The sequence below is a fragment of the Papio anubis genome, chromosome Y, assembly GCF_008728515.1.
Source record: "Papio anubis isolate 15944 chromosome Y, Panubis1.0, whole genome shotgun sequence".
NCBI lineage: Eukaryota > Metazoa > Chordata > Mammalia > Primates > Cercopithecidae > Papio > Papio anubis.
In genome coordinates this window covers 740,287-756,695 of record NC_044997.1, presented here as the reverse complement: position 1 = coordinate 756,695, position 16,409 = coordinate 740,287, and the positions used below count along the sequence as shown (strand labels likewise).

The 16,409-nt window shown below is 51.6% G+C and overlaps 1 protein-coding gene across 2 annotated transcripts; it reads left to right on the top strand.

The window, feature by feature from the left end:
• The first annotated feature begins 1,413 nt into the window (after window positions 1–1,413).
• ZBED1 (zinc finger BED-type containing 1) lies at window positions 1,414–16,077 on the top strand. Of its 2 annotated transcripts, none has more exons than XM_031661092.1 (2): window positions 1,414–1,575; window positions 11,727–16,077. In XM_031661092.1, the coding sequence occupies exon 2, from the start codon at window positions 11,778–11,780 to the stop codon at window positions 13,860–13,862; it is 2,085 nt and encodes a 694-aa protein (XP_031516952.1). In that variant the 5' UTR covers window positions 1,414–1,575; window positions 11,727–11,777; the 3' UTR covers window positions 13,863–16,077. The 2 variants fall into 2 exon arrangements, with proteins under 2 accessions (XP_031516952.1, XP_031516951.1); XM_031661091.1 differs by having other exon boundaries at window positions 11,724–16,077.
• The last annotated feature ends 332 nt before the right edge of the window (window positions 16,078–16,409 follow it).

Genomic DNA, 16,409 nt, shown 5'->3' with positions numbered 1-16,409 from the left:
AGGGGCTGGGATGGGGGTCTGTGGTCCCTGCAGGGTTGCAGGGGGACAGGGAAATGGAGAGGTGGGTTTGGTGGGTGGTGTCTGTGGCCTGGCAGGAATTGGGGTGGGGTCTGTGGTGTCAGTAGGAATTGGGGTGTGGGGTCTGTGCTTGGGGCAGGGTCTGTGGTCTCAGTAGAAACTGGAGTGTGGGGTCTGTGCTTGGGGCAGGGTCTGTGGTCTCAGTAGGAACTGGAGTGTGGGGTCCATGGTCCTTGCAGCTGTCCAGAGTCCTCTGCGGGAGTCCTGCTCCATAATCCTTGCGTGGGTCTGGGTGGTCATCTGGGGTTCCCTATGGGGTCCAAGTGGGGGTCTGTGGTCCCTGCTGGGGTCTGCGTGGGGTTCCATGATTCTGGCTAAGATGGGGAGCATGGTTCCCGTAGTAGTCCCGGTCCCCTGTGGGGTCTGGTTGGAGGATGTGTTATCCCATGGTGGGGGTCCTGGCTGGGGTCAGAATGGGGTTCCGCTGTCTTGGCTGGAGTGCGGGGTCTTGGGGAGGCAGTCCCAGCTGGGGTCTGTAGTCCTGGGGGGTGTCCTGGCAGGGGTCTGTGGTCTTGCGGGGTGCTGGCTGGGGCCTGCGGTCCAGGGGGTAGTTCTGGTGGAGGTGGAGGTCCTGGAAGGGGGCCCCAGTAGGTAGGGGTCTGTGATCCTGGAGAGGGGTCCTGGTGGTGGGGTCCGAGTGGAGGTCTGTTGTCCTGGGGGGACCCTGGGAGGATCTGTGGTCCTGGAGAATCCTGGTGGAGGTCTGTGGTCCTGGTGGGGTTCTTGGGGGGGGGTCTGTGGTCTGGGGGTGCCCCAGTGGGGGTGTCTGTGGCCTTGGGGGTCCCAGCAGGGGTCTGGGGTCCTGGGGGGGTTCTTGGGAGGAGTCTATGGATCTGAGTTGGGTGCTGGCTGGGGTCTGTGGTCCCAGGGGTGTCCTGTGGTACTGGGGTGGTCCTGGCTGGGGTCTGTGACCCCTGGTGGGGGTCTTGGCTGGGGTTTGTGGTCCTGGGGGCGTCCTGGCTGGGGTCGTTGGTCCTGGTGGGGGTGTGGAGGGTCCCGGCTGGGGTCAGTGGTCCTGGAGTGGCGTTCTGGCTGGGGTCTGTGGTTCTGAGGGAGGCTCCTAGGCTGGGGTCAGTGGTCCTGGAGGGGTGGTCCTGGCTGGGGTCGGTGGTCCTGGAGGGGTGGTCCTGGCTGGGGTCGGTGGTCCTGGGGGGGGGGGGCGTCCTGGCTGGGGTCGGTGGTCCGCTGGGGGTCCCCAGTCCTGCAGGCGGTGCGGGATCCCAGCGGGCCCGGACGGGGTCTGGGGTTGGGGGGTCCCCGCAGGCCGGGGCGGTCCGGGGCGGGCAGGGGGCGGTCCGGGGCGGGCGCGTTTCCGCCGTCGGTCCGGGCGGGCGGGCGCAGAGTCCCGCGGGCGGCGCGGAAGCGGCGGCGGCGCGGCCGGGGCAGCCATGTCGCCATTGTCTGCGGCGCGGGCGGCCCTGCGGGTCTACGCGGCCGGCGCCGCGGTGATCCTGGCGCAGCTGCTACGGCGTTGCCGCGGGGGCTTCCTGGAGCCAGGTCAGCGGGGCGGGGTGGGGGGGTCGGGGCTCCGGGGGCCCGGGTGGGCGCGGGCGCGGGGGCGGGAGCGCGGGGTCTCCGCGTGACCTTGGCGAGGCGGTGGCGCTCCCGGAAGTGGGACTGGGCGGGGGTCGCGCTGGGGCCGGGGTTGCGGGGGGCGTGCGCGCCTGGGACCTCCCCGCCCCGCGCTTCCCGTCCCCGCCGGCTCTTCTGCGCGCCCCCCGCGCGCTGGCCCGGCCCGGCCCGGCCTGGCCCTTCCCTCCCCGCGCGTGTGTCCTGCCCGCCTGTCCCGGGTCGGGCTCCAACCGAGCCGCCCCCGTGCAACCGCCCCCCGGCCCACCCTGACACCTCCGGGCCATGGCCGGGGACCCGGGGGCTCGCACGCCCCGCGCCCCAGACCGCAGGCGGCTCTGCCTGCCGCCTGCGGTCGGCCAGTGACCGCGCGCCCCCGCCAGGCCCCGGAGGGGAGGAGGGGGCGTCCCAGGGACCTCGACCCCCACCCACCCCAGGGTAAGTGAGGACGGGCCCTTCTCCGGAGAACGTCTCCAGAGGGGACGCAGGGGCGGCCGCTCGGGCACTGGGGAGCCACGGAGGTCTGGTGGGGAGGGCAGGCCCGGTAAGTGGCAACTTTGTTTCCTTGGCCTTTGTAAACATCTCTGAGTCACAGATCTCCAACTTTGCAGGACTCGTTTACTGTCTGAACTCATCCGTGAGGACCGCCCCTGTGTTTTGTGTATGAAGATTACTTACATTCATACATTTGCAGGTTCAGAATTTATTAATTTATTTTTTGTAATAGGAAGTAGAGATGAAGTCTTGCTATGTGGCCCATGCTACTCTCGAACTCCTGGGCTCAAGCAGTCCTGCCTCAGCCTCCCAAAGTGCTGGCATTACAGTCACCAGCTACTGCATCCGACTAATGTTTTAAATTTTTTGTGGACAGGGTCTCGCTGTGTTGCCCAGGCTGGTCTCAAACTCCTGGGCTCAAGCGATCTTCCTGCCTTTGCCTCCCAAACTGCTGGGATTACAGGTGTGAGCCACCAAACCTGTCTAATGTTTTAATTTTTTTTGTAGCAATAGGGTCTTGCTGTGTTGCCCAGGCTGCTCTGAAACTCGTGGGCCGAAGCAATGCTCCTACCTGGGTCCCCCAAAGTGTTGGGTTTACAGGCGTGAGCCACCACGCCTGGCTAATGTTTTAAATCTTTTGTAGAGATGGCGTCTCACCATGTGGCCCAGGCTGGTCTTGAACCCCTGGCCTGCAGCAATCCTTCAGTCTGGGCCTCCCAAACTGCTGGGATTACAGACAGAGCACCACTGTACCCAGCCCATAGTCTCAATTTAAACCTAGAAACCTGTAAACAATTATTTGTGAACTGGTATAAAGGGAATGATAATTCCATGTTAGGTTAAATGACACTTTGTTTCAAAAATGACAGTTTTCCAAAACAGAGCGTTCAGAGGGTCAGTGTGGTGGGGGTGGGGGTGTACGTTGCCCCATATGTCTGAAATGTCCGGCCTAAGAAGAGAGCTGTTATTTCTGCCTCTGTAGACGGTTTCGTGGCATGTCAGGAGGCCTCTGGAAGACACTGCTGCACGCCTCTGGGAGACTGGGAGTCAGCCAGGCGAAGCGCTTGGGTGCCTTATTGTGAAATGACTTTCGACTTCCACTCTGCACCCACTGAGGGAACCCCAGGGGTCCCAGCGCCCCACTTTGAGAAGCGTGCCTGGAGTGGATGTTTTAAAATGAGCCTCACTCTCTCCCGCCTCTAGCCAGAAAAAGCTTTGAGTTTTCTGTGAGCTAAGCTTTTCTTTTTCTGCCAGGCTGGCTTCAGTATTTGTTTTTTAAACCTGCTTAGCATAATTACCAGTGCGTAGAAGAAGGAGCGTAAAGGAACTGCAGTCAGGCCTTGCTAGGGCAGGAGAGCATGTTTGTTTGAAGTAAGTAATCAGTTGCAAGGTAAACGGTTTACAGCCAGCGAACAGTTGTGTGGCGTCTCTCAGAAGATGATGTTTTAGTTTTGCTTACAGAAAGGTCCCTTTAAACCTTCTTAAGGGCCTGTGTGGACCCTGGCAGAAGAGGCTGGGGTTCCTGCAGCAGCTCACCAAAATGCTGGCCTTTGAAAAACTTGCTCTTTGTGCATTAGAAAGGAGGGCTGGATTCTTTTTTTTTTCTTTCCATTTATTGATTAAATAACAACAACAGAAGGTTGTTAAAGAGGACAAGCTTCTGGTGAAGTCACGTGTCTGCCAAGGGACTCTGTACCTGGTGTGTATCGAAACAGAATGGTCTTCTCTAAAGATTAACTTCAGTAGCTTGTCCTCATCGAGTCCCTTCCTGTGTATGGATTAAAAATAATTTTTGTTATCGGTGGAGGAATGCCGTTTTCCTTGGTCTGCTGGTGGCCAGCTTCCTAAACAGCGTTTTTTATTTGCTTCTCTCTGGTGGACCTTTGCTGTTGGTGGGGAAACGTTGAACTTTGTCCAGGGCATTTGAGCTAAGCTGTTTGAATAAGCACGAGGGCCAGTTTCCCCACTGCAGATTGGAAGCAAGGGCAGTTTTTTCTTAGGACTTCCAAATGGAGCTTGTTCTTAGATATCTTACAAAGGAAATGCCCGGGTTACACATTCCACATGAGTTGAGTTACATAGTATGAGAAGGAAGAAATCGCGGCTGGAATCCACCCCTAAATGGTGTCTTCTTCCAGTTTATCATGGAAAAACAAGATAATTACACATTAATCATAGATGTTGGTCATGCCTTTACAGAGGGGGTTTAGAAGCAAATTGACAATTCCTAAAAAAGGTTCTGCCCCTGTGTTCTTAAGACTGTCCATGTGGCCCATTCAATAAGGTGTATCTGTTGGTTGGATTTTAAAATAGGTGATTTAATCAGTGTATTTAATATCCTAATATGGCATCAAAACTTGAACATTGATATGGCCTGAAATCTGTTGAAAATGATCGTATTGAGTGAAGAAAGTCTCTACCCACCAGTATTAATAACAGGGTGATCTGTTTAGAAATTACATTTTCTCTGATGCATCAGTGAGTTTTGCAAAGGAGAGAAAATTGATGGTACCTATAGTCAAGCCCAGTTCCAGTACTGTACAGAATTTTTCTTAAAAGTTCTATTGTAAATAATAGGCCACAGAATATTCCTTCACTTTCTGGGATGCAAAATGGACTCGTAAATGCTGTACCACAGGAGTGAGTATTTACGAAAAATATGCCAACTGGCCCACTTACAAAGCTATTTATAGAAGTCCTACTTTTCAAACTTTTTTTTTTAACCTATAAAAGGAAAGTTAATTCTTGTTGGTTTTATAAGTAGTGAACAGTGGCTATTAGAAATCAGGTAGAAGTAAAAACAGCAGTTTTCCAACTTCTTTTTTTTTTTTTTCGAGACCGAGTTTTGCTCTTGTCGCCCAGGCTGGAGTGCAATGGCGTGATCTCGGCTCACCACAACCTCTGCCTTCCGGGTTCAAGTGATTCTCCTGCCTCAGTCTCCCGAGTAGCTGGGATTACAGGCATGTATATGCCACCATGCCTGGCTAATTTTGTATTTTTAGTAGAGACGGGGTTTCTCCATGTTGGTCAGGCTGGTCTCAAACTCCTGACCTCAGGTGAGCCGTCCATCTTGGCATCCCAAATTGCTGGGATTACAAGGGTGAGCCCCTGCGCCCGGCCTCCAACTTCTTGATCATAGAATCCTCTTCAAAAAAACGAGGACCCCGGAGAGTTTTTGTTTTTGTGGACTATAACAGTCAATAAGTCATCCTGTTAGACATTAAAACAGAAATTTAAAACATATTTAACAGTTTATTTAAAAGTAATGGTAACAGGCCAGTTACATGTTACTACCAAGAATGTGTGTAATATATTTATTGTTTATATATTTTATTTTTATTAAATATATATATTTTTAGAATAATTTATACTTTTCTATAAATATAAAATACAAGTAAGTTGTATTTATATAAGGTAGATGTAAATGAAAACAACTGATATTTTTATATAAATATATAAATGTGTACATTTATGGGGCACATTGTGATGCTTTGCTATATGTTGGCATTGTGGAATAATTAAATCTTGCTAACATCTATCACCTGCTATTTTTCCTTTCGTGGTGGGAACATTTAAAATCTCTTTTACCTGTTTTTCTGTTTTTTTATTTCCATAGATTATAGGGGAACAGGTGGTGGTTGGTTCCATGAGTAAGTTTTTTAGTAGTGATTTGTGAGATTTTGGTGTACCCATCACCCAAGCAGTATACACTGCACACAAGACATTTAAAGTATCTATTAGTGGGCCGGGCACAGTGGCTCACGCCTGTAATCCCAGCACTTTAGGAGGCTGAGGCGGGTGGATTGCCTGAGCTCAGGAGTTTGAGACCAGCCTGGGCAATACAGTGAAACCCTGTCTCTATTAAAATACAAAAAATTAGCTGGGTGTGGCAGTGTGCGCCTGTAGTCCCAGCTACTCAGGAGGCTGAGGCAGGAGAATGGTGTGAACCCGGGAGGTGGAGGTTGCAGTGAGCTGAGATTGCGCCACTGCACTCCAGCCTGGGCGACAGAGCAAGACTCCGCCTCAAAAAATAAAAATAAAAATAAATAAATAAAAATAAAAACCTCTTTTAGCTATTTTGAAATACGTAATACACTATTAACTATAGCCACCACGCTGTGCAGTAGGTCACTGAAACTTATTTCTCCCATCGAACAGAAACTTGCTACCCTTTGGCCATGTGTTGTATGTTTTTTAAAATAAAAATGATTGTCATTTCCAAAATAACAAAAACTTAGGGAGAAGAATGGCTGAGTTTTAGGGTTTCGTCGGCCTCATCCACAAAGGGATAGACGGCGGCTGGCTCTTTCCTCTGCTTCTTCACACTGGTGTCTTGTGACGTGTCGTTCTGGTAAGAGTCATGTGAGGCACGTCTACTGGCCTCTCATGGATGTGCAATTGGAAACGTGAAGTCGCCGGCCCCCTGAGGGCGTTCTGGGGAGTATCCCCCGCAATCCCGCCCCGGGGATGCCGCACCAGCCTTGAAGAATGAGGCAGTGAGAGGCTGGTTTGCAGCAACCTTTATTTGTGGCCTTGTGTGCACGGAAGCACTGCGAGGGAGGAGGAAGGAGGAGGGAGGGTCCTCACTACGAAAGGCCAGCTCCGCGGTGGCTGTTACGTGGGTTCAGGTGGAACCCACCTGCTGTGTGGACGATGCTTTACCTGAGAGTCCCATGGGATTCTGACAGCAGGAGATATGTAGGAGGGAGCTTCTTGTGCCTCCATCCAGGAGTCACTTGGTTAGGGGTTTGGGAATTTCTGCTGTCAGTACAAAACTTCGCTCCAGGTACTAGACCTGTTTCAGCCAAATAATAATAATGATCATCATAATAGAATATAAACGTTTGTTCACCTAAATAATAATAATAATAATACTAGAATATAAATGTTTGTTCATGGTACTGGGCCGTCTTTCAGTCCAATAATAATAATAACTAGGAGGCCGGGCGCGGTGGCTCAAGCCTGTAATCCCAGCACTTTGGGAGGCCGAGGCGGGTGGATCACGAGGTCAGGAGATCGAGACCATCCTGGCTAACATGGTGAAACCCCGTCTCTACTAAAAATACAAAAAACTAGCCGGGCGTGGTGGCGGGCGCCTGTAGTCCCAGCTACTCGGAGGCTGAGGCAGGAGAATGGCGTGAACCTGGGAGGCGGAGCTTGCAGTGAGCCGAGATCGCGCCACTGCACTCCAGCCTGGGTGACACAGCGCGAGACTCCGTCTCAAAAAAAAAAAAAAAAAAAAAATAATAATAATAACTAGTAATAATGATAATAATGATAGAATATAAACCTTTGCTTCACATCTCCTGGAATGTCTTTCAGCCAAATAACAATAATAATATTAATGATAATAGAATATAAACCTTTGTTCAGGGTACTGCGACCTCTTTTCAGCCCAATAATAATCAATAGCAATAGTAATAATGATAATAATGATAGAATATAGAACTTTGCTCCATGTCCTGGGAGCTCTTTCAGCCAAATAAGAAGAATAAGAGAATATAAACCTTCATTCACAGTACTAGGACCTCTTTCAGACCAATACTAATGATAGTAATAATAATTATAATAGAATATAAACTTGTTTTCTAGGTACTAGGACCTCTTTCAGCCAAATAACACTAATAGTGGAATATAAAACTTGGCTCTAGGTACCAGAACCTCTTTTCAGCCAAATAGTAATAACAAGAATAGTATTAATAGAATATAGACCTTTGATCCAGGTACTGGGACACCTGTGAGCCAAATGATAATAATAACAATGATCATAATAGAACATAAACCTTTGACTGAAGTAGCAGAACCTTTCTCAGCCAACTAATAATAATAATAGAATATAAACTTTTGTTCTGTGACTGGGACCTCTTTCAGTCTAATAACAAAAGTCATAATAATAGAATACAAACCTTTGCTCCGGGTTCCAGAACCTTTTTCAGCCTAATAATAATAATAATAATAATGATGGAATGAAAGTTTTTATTCCAGGTATTCGGGGCTTCTTCCAGCATCATCATCATCATCATAATAATATAAACCTTTGCTACAGGTATCAGGACCTGTTTCAGCCGAATAATAATAACGACAATGATAATAATAGAATAGAAACCTTTGCCCCAGGCACTGGGACCTCTTTCAGTCCAATAATCACAATAATCACAATAATAATAATAACAATAATAATAATAATAATAGAATTTGGACGTTAGCTCCAGCTTTCAGGACCTCCTTCAGACAGATACTAATAACCGAGTATGAACTTTTCTTCCAGGTATTGGGACCTCTTCCAGCCTAAAGATAATAGTAATAATAGCACATCAATCTTTTTTTTGTTTGTTTTCTTCTTTTTTTGAGATGGAGTTTTGCTCTTATTGCCCAGGCTAGAGTGCAATGGCGTGATCTCGGCTCACTACAACCTCTGCTTCCTGGGTTCAAGTGATTCTCAAGCCTCAGCCTCCCGAGTAGCTGGGACTACAGGCATGTGCCACCACCACGCCCGGCTAATTTTGTATTTTTAGTGGAGGAGGGGTTTCACCATGTTTTCCAGGGTGGTCTCGAACTCCTGACCTCAGGTGATGCATCCGCCTTGGCCTCCCAAAGTGCTGAGAGTACAGGCATGAGCCACTGCACCTGGTGCCAATATAAAAATCTTTGCTACAGGTACTGGGACCTTTTTCAGCCTAATAATAATAACAACCATAACAATAATAATAATTAGAATATAAACCTTTGTTACTGGCACTGGGACCTCTTCCAGCCTAATCATAATACAAGTAGTAATAAATAATGGAATAGAAACCTTTCCTTCAGGTTCCAGAACCGCTTTCAGCCTCATAATAATAATAATAATAATAATAAAATGTAAACTTTTGTTTGAGGACTGGGACCTCTTTCAGCCTAATAGCACAGATAATAATAATGGAATGTAAACCTTTTCCCCCAAGTACCAAAACCTGTTTCAGCCAAATAATACGATGACGATGATGATGATGATGATGACGATGGAGGATCTGATAACAGCTGTGTCCTCTCACTCAGGTCAGACTTAAAAGCGAGCATTTCAGAGCTAGACCGAGGCCTCTTGAGATGATTTTCTGCCTCCGCTGACTGTGTAATCCGGGGGCCCCACCCTAACTCGGCTGCAGAACATGCAGCTTGAGGGTTCCCCGTTTGCTGGAAGTCCCGGCTGTGTTATTCATTCTCTTGGCTTGCTACCTTAGAACAAACCAGGATGCTGGCGTTGGTCAGAGGACCCCCATCCTTGCACCCTACTCTTGGGAAGCAGTGCTGCTAGGCTATGGTAATGCCCAGTTCACCTGGCACATGGTGGCGGCTCCCTAAAAAGCGCTGGACAGGCACCGTTGATGGAAAGCCAGCAACATAGGCCGCGACTGCCCATGAAGACGGGGGGCCTTTCTAAGACCTCTACTCATTATTGGGGGCAAAATTAACCTTCAGAATATCTTGCTGTAATAAAGTACCAGAAACCGGAGGGCTTAAAACCATAGCTTATTCTCTCCCAGTTCTGGAGGCCAGAAGTCTGAAATCAAAGTGTCTCAGGGCTGCGCTCCCTCCGGAGGCTTAGGCGGAGCATGCTTCCTGCCTCTCCCAGGTCCTGGGGGCTCCCGGCGTCCCTGGGCTTCAGGCCAGCCACATCTTCACTCCAGCCTCTGTCTCTCTCTCCATGTGGCCTTCTCTATGTCTGTATCTCCTCTTCTGTCTTTTATAAAGACATTTGTCACCGCATTTAGGGCTTACCCGAATCCCGGATGACCTCATCTCCAGATCCTTAACTCATTAGATCTACAAAATTTCTTACAACCAAGTAAGATCTCATTCCACGTCCTGGGCTTTAGGATGTGGACAGACCTTTCTGTGGGCCACTGTTCAATCCACCATGATTTTAGCAGTTCCTTCTGGAGGCTCCAGGGGGGAGGATCCTTCCTGTCTCTCCCAGCTCCTGGGGGCTCCAGGCACTCTGGGCTTGTGGCTGCATCACTCCAGTCTCTGCCTCTGTCTTCATGTGGCCTCCTCCTCTGTGTCTGTGCCTCCTCTTCTGTCTTCTATTAAGGACACTGGTCACTGCATTTAGGACCACCCCGACTGAGAATAATCTGATCTTAAGATCTTTGCCTTCATTATTAATACATCTACAGAGACCCTTTTTCCAAACAAGGTCACAAGTACCAGGTGGATACAGATTTTCTTTGGCAGAGGAGGACGCTTTTCAACCCACTATAGTGATCCCTGAAATATGCTTCCTTGCACTGACTGTCCCGACACTCTGAATGTGCTTGGGTGGTGCATTTCGTTGTTTACCCTCCTGAGTGCTGTACTGGACACTTGCAGATACAATGACACCTTTTAACAGAGCCCAGCTGTCATTTTGGGCAACCCAGTCACAGAGGTGGCCTCCTGCGTGGCACCTGGAAGGGCCTGTATGTGTGAGTATTCAACCTCAACAGGAACCCTGGGGACTGGCTTCGGGGTCATCTAAGCCTCCACACCAAGTGCCCGATGATGTTTGCACAGCTGTGTGATATTTACCCAGTTGGGCCTTTCTGCCCACAGGTGTGACTGGATACAATGGGCATTTTGAGAAGTTCCGGGGATTGAGAAATCCATGCTTCTTCAGACGTGCTTACAGATCACGGATGTACCTGTGCTAAAAACAAAGCCTGTGACATTCCACATGGCTTCATTTTAAACCATAAAGTTGGAGAAGAATGTGCAATGCCTCTTAGCTATAGGAAATCCGGCTGTAGCCAGACGGAGGTCCTGTTTGGCTTCTTTAATGCAGTTAATGAAGCTCAGGTGGCGTTCGACAGCGATTCTTGCTGTGATGGTTGCCGGGGGAGGGGGGGTCTGCCTGGCCGCTTGTGGACTCTTCTATGTAGGTGACGTCCCCAGAAAAGATCTACGCAGCTTTCCCACGTGGCAGGTGCTTGGCAAACCTCTTAGAACAGGAACAACAAGCCCCTGCGATGAGAAGGGCACTGTCAGGCTGGGCGCGGTGGCTCACGTCTGTCATCCCAGCACTTTGGGAGGCCGAGGCGGGTGGATCACCTGAAGTCAGGAGTTCGAGACCAGCCTGACCAACATGGTGAAACCCCATCTCTACTTCGGGTAAAACTACAAAAATTAGCTGGGCACAGGCAGGCACCTGTAATCCCAGCTACTCAGGCTGAGGCAGGAAATCGCTGAACTGGGAGTACGGAGGCTGCAGTGAGCCAGGATCACGCCACTGCATTGTCGCCTGGTGACAGAGCCGAGACTCTGTCTCAAAAAAAAAGCAAGTACTTGGTCAGGTACAGCCCTGCAAAAATGCCGTGCTCACTCTCAAACCTGTACCTTGACATGTGCGGCACCGCTGCGTTGGATTGACGTAGAAGAAAGAGCGTGTTCCTGCGCTAGCTTCCCACCTCCGCTTTGCAAAAGTGACCCGCAAGGAAGGTCCAGCCGTCCGGCCCCAGTGCCCTTTGGTTGAACGCGGAGCTGCCCCGGCACCCCGGCTGTCTCCCCAGCAGGGCTCCCACATCTGCCTGGGTCCCTTCTCATGCTGTGTTTGTCTTGGCCCTTCTCAGCAGGTCCCCACGCATGAGCGGCCGTCCAAGCAGGCAGGCCCCAGTGGAGAAGCAATGGAGAATAAAAGCCTGGAGAGCTCCCAGACAGACCTGAAGCTGGTGGCCCACCCCCGCGCCAAGAGCAAGGTGTGGAAGTATTTCGGCTTTGACACCAATGCCGAGGGATGCATCTTGCAGTGGAAGAAAATCTACTGCCGCATCTGCATGGCCCAGATCGCCTACTCCGGAAACACCTCCAACCTGTCCTACCACCTGGAGAAGAACCACCCCGAGGAATTCTGCGAGTTTGTCAAGAGCAACACGGAGCAGATGCGCGAGGCCTTTGCCACCGCCTTCTCCAAGCTGAAGCCTGAGTCGTCCCAGCAGCCCGGGCAGGACGCGCTGGCTGTCAAGGCCGGCCACGGCTACGACAGCAAGAAGCAGCAAGAGCTGACGGCCGCCGTGCTGGGCCTCATCTGCGAGGGGCTGTACCCGGCCTCCATCGTGGACGAGCCCACCTTCAAGGTGCTGTTGAAGACGGCTGACCCCCGGTACGAGCTGCCCAGCCGGAAGTACATCTCCACCAAGGCCATCCCTGAGAAGTACGGGGCCGTCCGGGAGGTGATCCTGAAGGAGCTGGCCGAGGCCACCTGGTGTGGCATCTCCACTGACATGTGGAGAAGCGAGAACCAGAACCGTGCCTACGTCACGCTGGCCGCCCACTTCCTGGGCCTGGGCGCCCCCAACTGCCTGGCCGTGGGCTCCCGCTGCCTGAAGACCTTTGAGGTGCCCGAAGAGAACACGGCGGAGACCATCACGCGGGTGCTCTACGAGGTCTTCATCGAGTGGGGCATCAGCGCCAAGGTCTTCGGGGCCACCACCAACTACGGCAAGGACATCGTGAAGGCGTGCTCCCTGCTGGACATCGCCGTGCACATGCCCTGCCTGGGCCACACCTTCAACGCGGGCATCCAGCAGGCCTTCCAGCTCCCGAAGCTGGGGGCGTTGCTGTCGCGCTGCCGAAAACTGGTGGAGTACTTCCAGCAGTCTGCTGTGGCCATGTACATGCTCTATGAGAAGCAGAAGCAGCAGAACGTGGCCCACTGCATGCTGGTGAGCAACCGCGTCTCCTGGTGGGGGAGCACGCTGGCCATGCTGCAGCGCCTCAAGGAGCAGCAGTTCGTCATCGCCGGGGTCCTGGTGGAGGACAGCAACAACCACCACCTGATGCTGGAGGCCAGCGAGTGGGCCACCATCGAGGGGCTGGTCGAGCTCCTGCAGCCCTTCAAGCAGGTGGCCGAGATGCTGTCAGCCTCCAGGTACCCCACCATCAGCATGGTGAAGCCGCTGCTGCACATGCTCCTCAACACCACGCTCAACATCAAGGAGACCGACTCCAAGGAGCTCAGCATGGCCAAGGAGGTCATCGCCAAGGAGCTCTCCAAGACCTACCAGGAGACGCCTGAGATTGACATGTTTCTCAACGTCGCCACCTTCCTGGACCCCCGCTACAAGAGGCTGCCCTTCCTCTCTGCCTTCGAGCGGCAGCAGGTGGAGAACCGCGTAGTGGAAGAGGCCAAGGGCCTGCTGGACAAGGTCAAAGACGGCGGCTACCGGCCGGCCGAGGACAAGATCTTCCCGGTGCCCGAGGAGCCTCCCGTAAAGAAGCTCATGCGGACGTCCACGCCTCCGCCCACCAGCGTCATCAACAACATGCTGGCCGAGATCTTCTGCCAGACGGGCGGCGTGGAGGACCAGGAAGAATGGCACGCCCAGGTGGTGGAGGAGCTGAGCAACTTCAAATCCCAGAAGGTGCTCGGCCTCAACGAAGACCCCCTCAAGTGGTGGTCGGACCGCCTGGCCCTCTTCCCCCTGCTGCCCAAAGTGCTTCAGAAGTACTGGTGCGTGACAGCCACGCGCGTCGCGCCGGAGCGTCTCTTCGGTTCCGCCGCCAACGTGGTCAGCGCCAAGAGGAACCGGCTGGCCCCCGCGCACGTGGACGAGCAGGTGTTTCTGTATGAGAACGCCCGGAGTGGGGCAGAGGCGGAACCCGAGGACCAGGACGAGGGGGAGTGGGGCCTGGACCAGGAGCAGGTGTTCTCTTTGGGGGACGGCGTCAGCGGCGGTTTCTTTGGCATCAGGGACAGCAGCTTCCTGTAGCGAGGAAGCGTCTTGTCTTACAGGTCATCCCCGCAGCAGCCCATTGGATGCTTTGCTGTAAATATTCACCTGGTCAGCTTGGTTTTGAACCTCAGAGACCATCCACTGTCTTTGACACCTTGAAGGTGGAAAAAGGACAGAGATTCGAGAAGCGAGAGAGGGTCAGGCATGGTGGCTCTCGTCTGTAATCCCAGCACTTTGGGAGGCCGAGGTGGGCAGATTAACTGAGGTCAGAAGATGGAGACCAGCCTGGCCAACATGGCAAAACCTGTCTCTACTAAAAATACAAAAATTAGCTAGGCATGATGGTACGTTCCTGTAATCCCAGCTACTCTGGAGGCTGAGGCCAGAGAATCACTTGAACCTGGCAGGTGGAGGTTGCAGTGAGCTGAGATCGCTCCACTGCACTCCAGCCTGGGCGACAAGAGCGAGACTCTCTCAAAAAGAAAAAAGAAGACACAAGAGAGGCGGCTTTGAGTGGGTTTCCTTTCCTCCCCTATTCCCGGGGCCCTGACGACTCCTGCTTGGGAATTGCAATGCTCAACGCCCCGCATGCAGCAGAGCCTAGAGGAGCTGTTCCTTCACAGATACGCGAGACCCACACTGTACCATATCTGATTCAAGCTCTCCCTGGGAGGGCTTAGAAGACACACAGGAACATGCTGGGTGGCGTCGAACGAACCTTTCCTGATCATCATGCGTGACTTCTGCGAGGTCCAGGTCACTGAATTCATGTTTACATTCTCATGCAAGCGGGGACCTCTTGCTTCTGGGAAATGGGGAGGGACCTTTTAGCCAAAATGCCCTTCTTCAAAAGAGAGACCTGAGAGACTTTTTTTTTTTTAATGTTTGGTTAAAAATGTGACAGATGAGTAAAAAATGCAGGTACTTAACAAAAAGCAAAAAAAACAAAAAAAAACAAAAAAAAAATGGTGTGGACTGTGTTGTATTTTCGACAGGTTGCTGTCAGCCTGCTTCCTGCTCCCTGCCAAAATTCACTTTGTGGAGTTGGTCCTTGAAAACTGGGTGGTGGCTCACGCTGAGGTCAGGAGTTCGAGACCAGCCTGGCCAACCAACGTGGTGAAACCTCGTCTCTACTAAAAATACAAAAAAATGAGCCAGGTGTGGTGGCGTGCGCCTGTAATCCCAGCTACTCGGGAGGCTGAGGTGGGAGAATCGCTTGAGCCCAGGAGGCGGCGGTTGCAGTGAGCCAAGACTGCGCCACTGCACTCCAGTCTGGATGACAGAGTGAGACTCTGTCTCAAAACAAAACGAAACAAAAGTGGGCGGCTCACGGGTCTGGAGGTTATGTCTTGTGTGTGTCAGCCCTAAAAGTCCAGTTCCTCCGTGCGGCCAGCTTTTCCACATAGGGTGTTTTTGATTTGATTACCGGAAAGGACTCTTGCTGCTTCTCTTTTAAACTCAATACCACAGGGGAAATGAATTTTAAAATATTGCCACCGGAGGGGTTTTCCGTGGCTGGATTCTTGCGAGTTGCTTTCAGTCATTCAGGGAAACAAAGACGTTTTCCAACATGTAGAACTGCTTTTTAACTGGAGGAAAAATACTTAATGAAGCTTAGCGTATTGCTTGGATTCTACGTGCAGCAGGTTCTCTGCCTCCGTGAAGACAAGGTGGGCTGGGGAGGACGGTGTCTAGGAGGGATGACCCCACTCAGCTCCAGGCAATGTTCTGCCAAGACCCGAAGAACTCTGGGTGTCAGAGGGTGAAGCAGGAACTACCTGCATTTCACAGCTGCTGACTTCTCAGGGCTACAAGCAGCACAGAATTCTATCCTTACGTCCTGAGCCGGTGTAAGTCTAGAGAAGGAAGCGCGGGAGAAATCCACGTAACCTTTGCTTTCTTTTTAAGGGAAGCGGTTCTGCCATGAACTTGGAAGCCTCAGCTCCGGGTGTTCTCAGCAGAAGGGCAGCTGGAAGGGACACAGTGGGGCAGGCTTTGGGGTTGCTCTCTGTTCTGCCCGGAGGCTGGGGACACAGGGCAGCCCATGCCTCCGGGGCCTCTATTCTGTAGCATTGCCAACGTTCCCTTTCCGTCTCAATCATTTGCTTTTCGTCACTCATGTGAAAAATGTGAACTGCTCCGGCTCTGTCTTCATTTTTATTTTTAAGCCATTGTTCCCCTCCTAAATGGTTGCTTCTTATTTAATGCTTTAAAGTTGGACTGTTGTTCAATAAACCAGAGAACTACATGAGCTGCTCGTTCATTTGTCTGCCGCGTGTCCGTCTGGACTGCAGCTGGTCTGGTCTGAACCCCTTGATTCTGGGAGTGGAGGGAGGGTGTTTGTTGTTACTATTTTTATTTTTGTTGTGGTCCTTGTTTAAAGCAACTTTTTCCAGGGCACCCGCAGTCACTTCTGTGCTCCTCTTTCTCATCTGTCAATCCTCAAGTTATGATGTACTTTCGGGTGTTTTGGCATCAAAATACCGACGTGAATCAAGTCGGCAGCTGGTGAAAGCGTTCCTGGGACAGGGCTTTGCCAGTTCCTTCCACCCGTGAATATGGTGTATAAAGGCCCGATAAGGG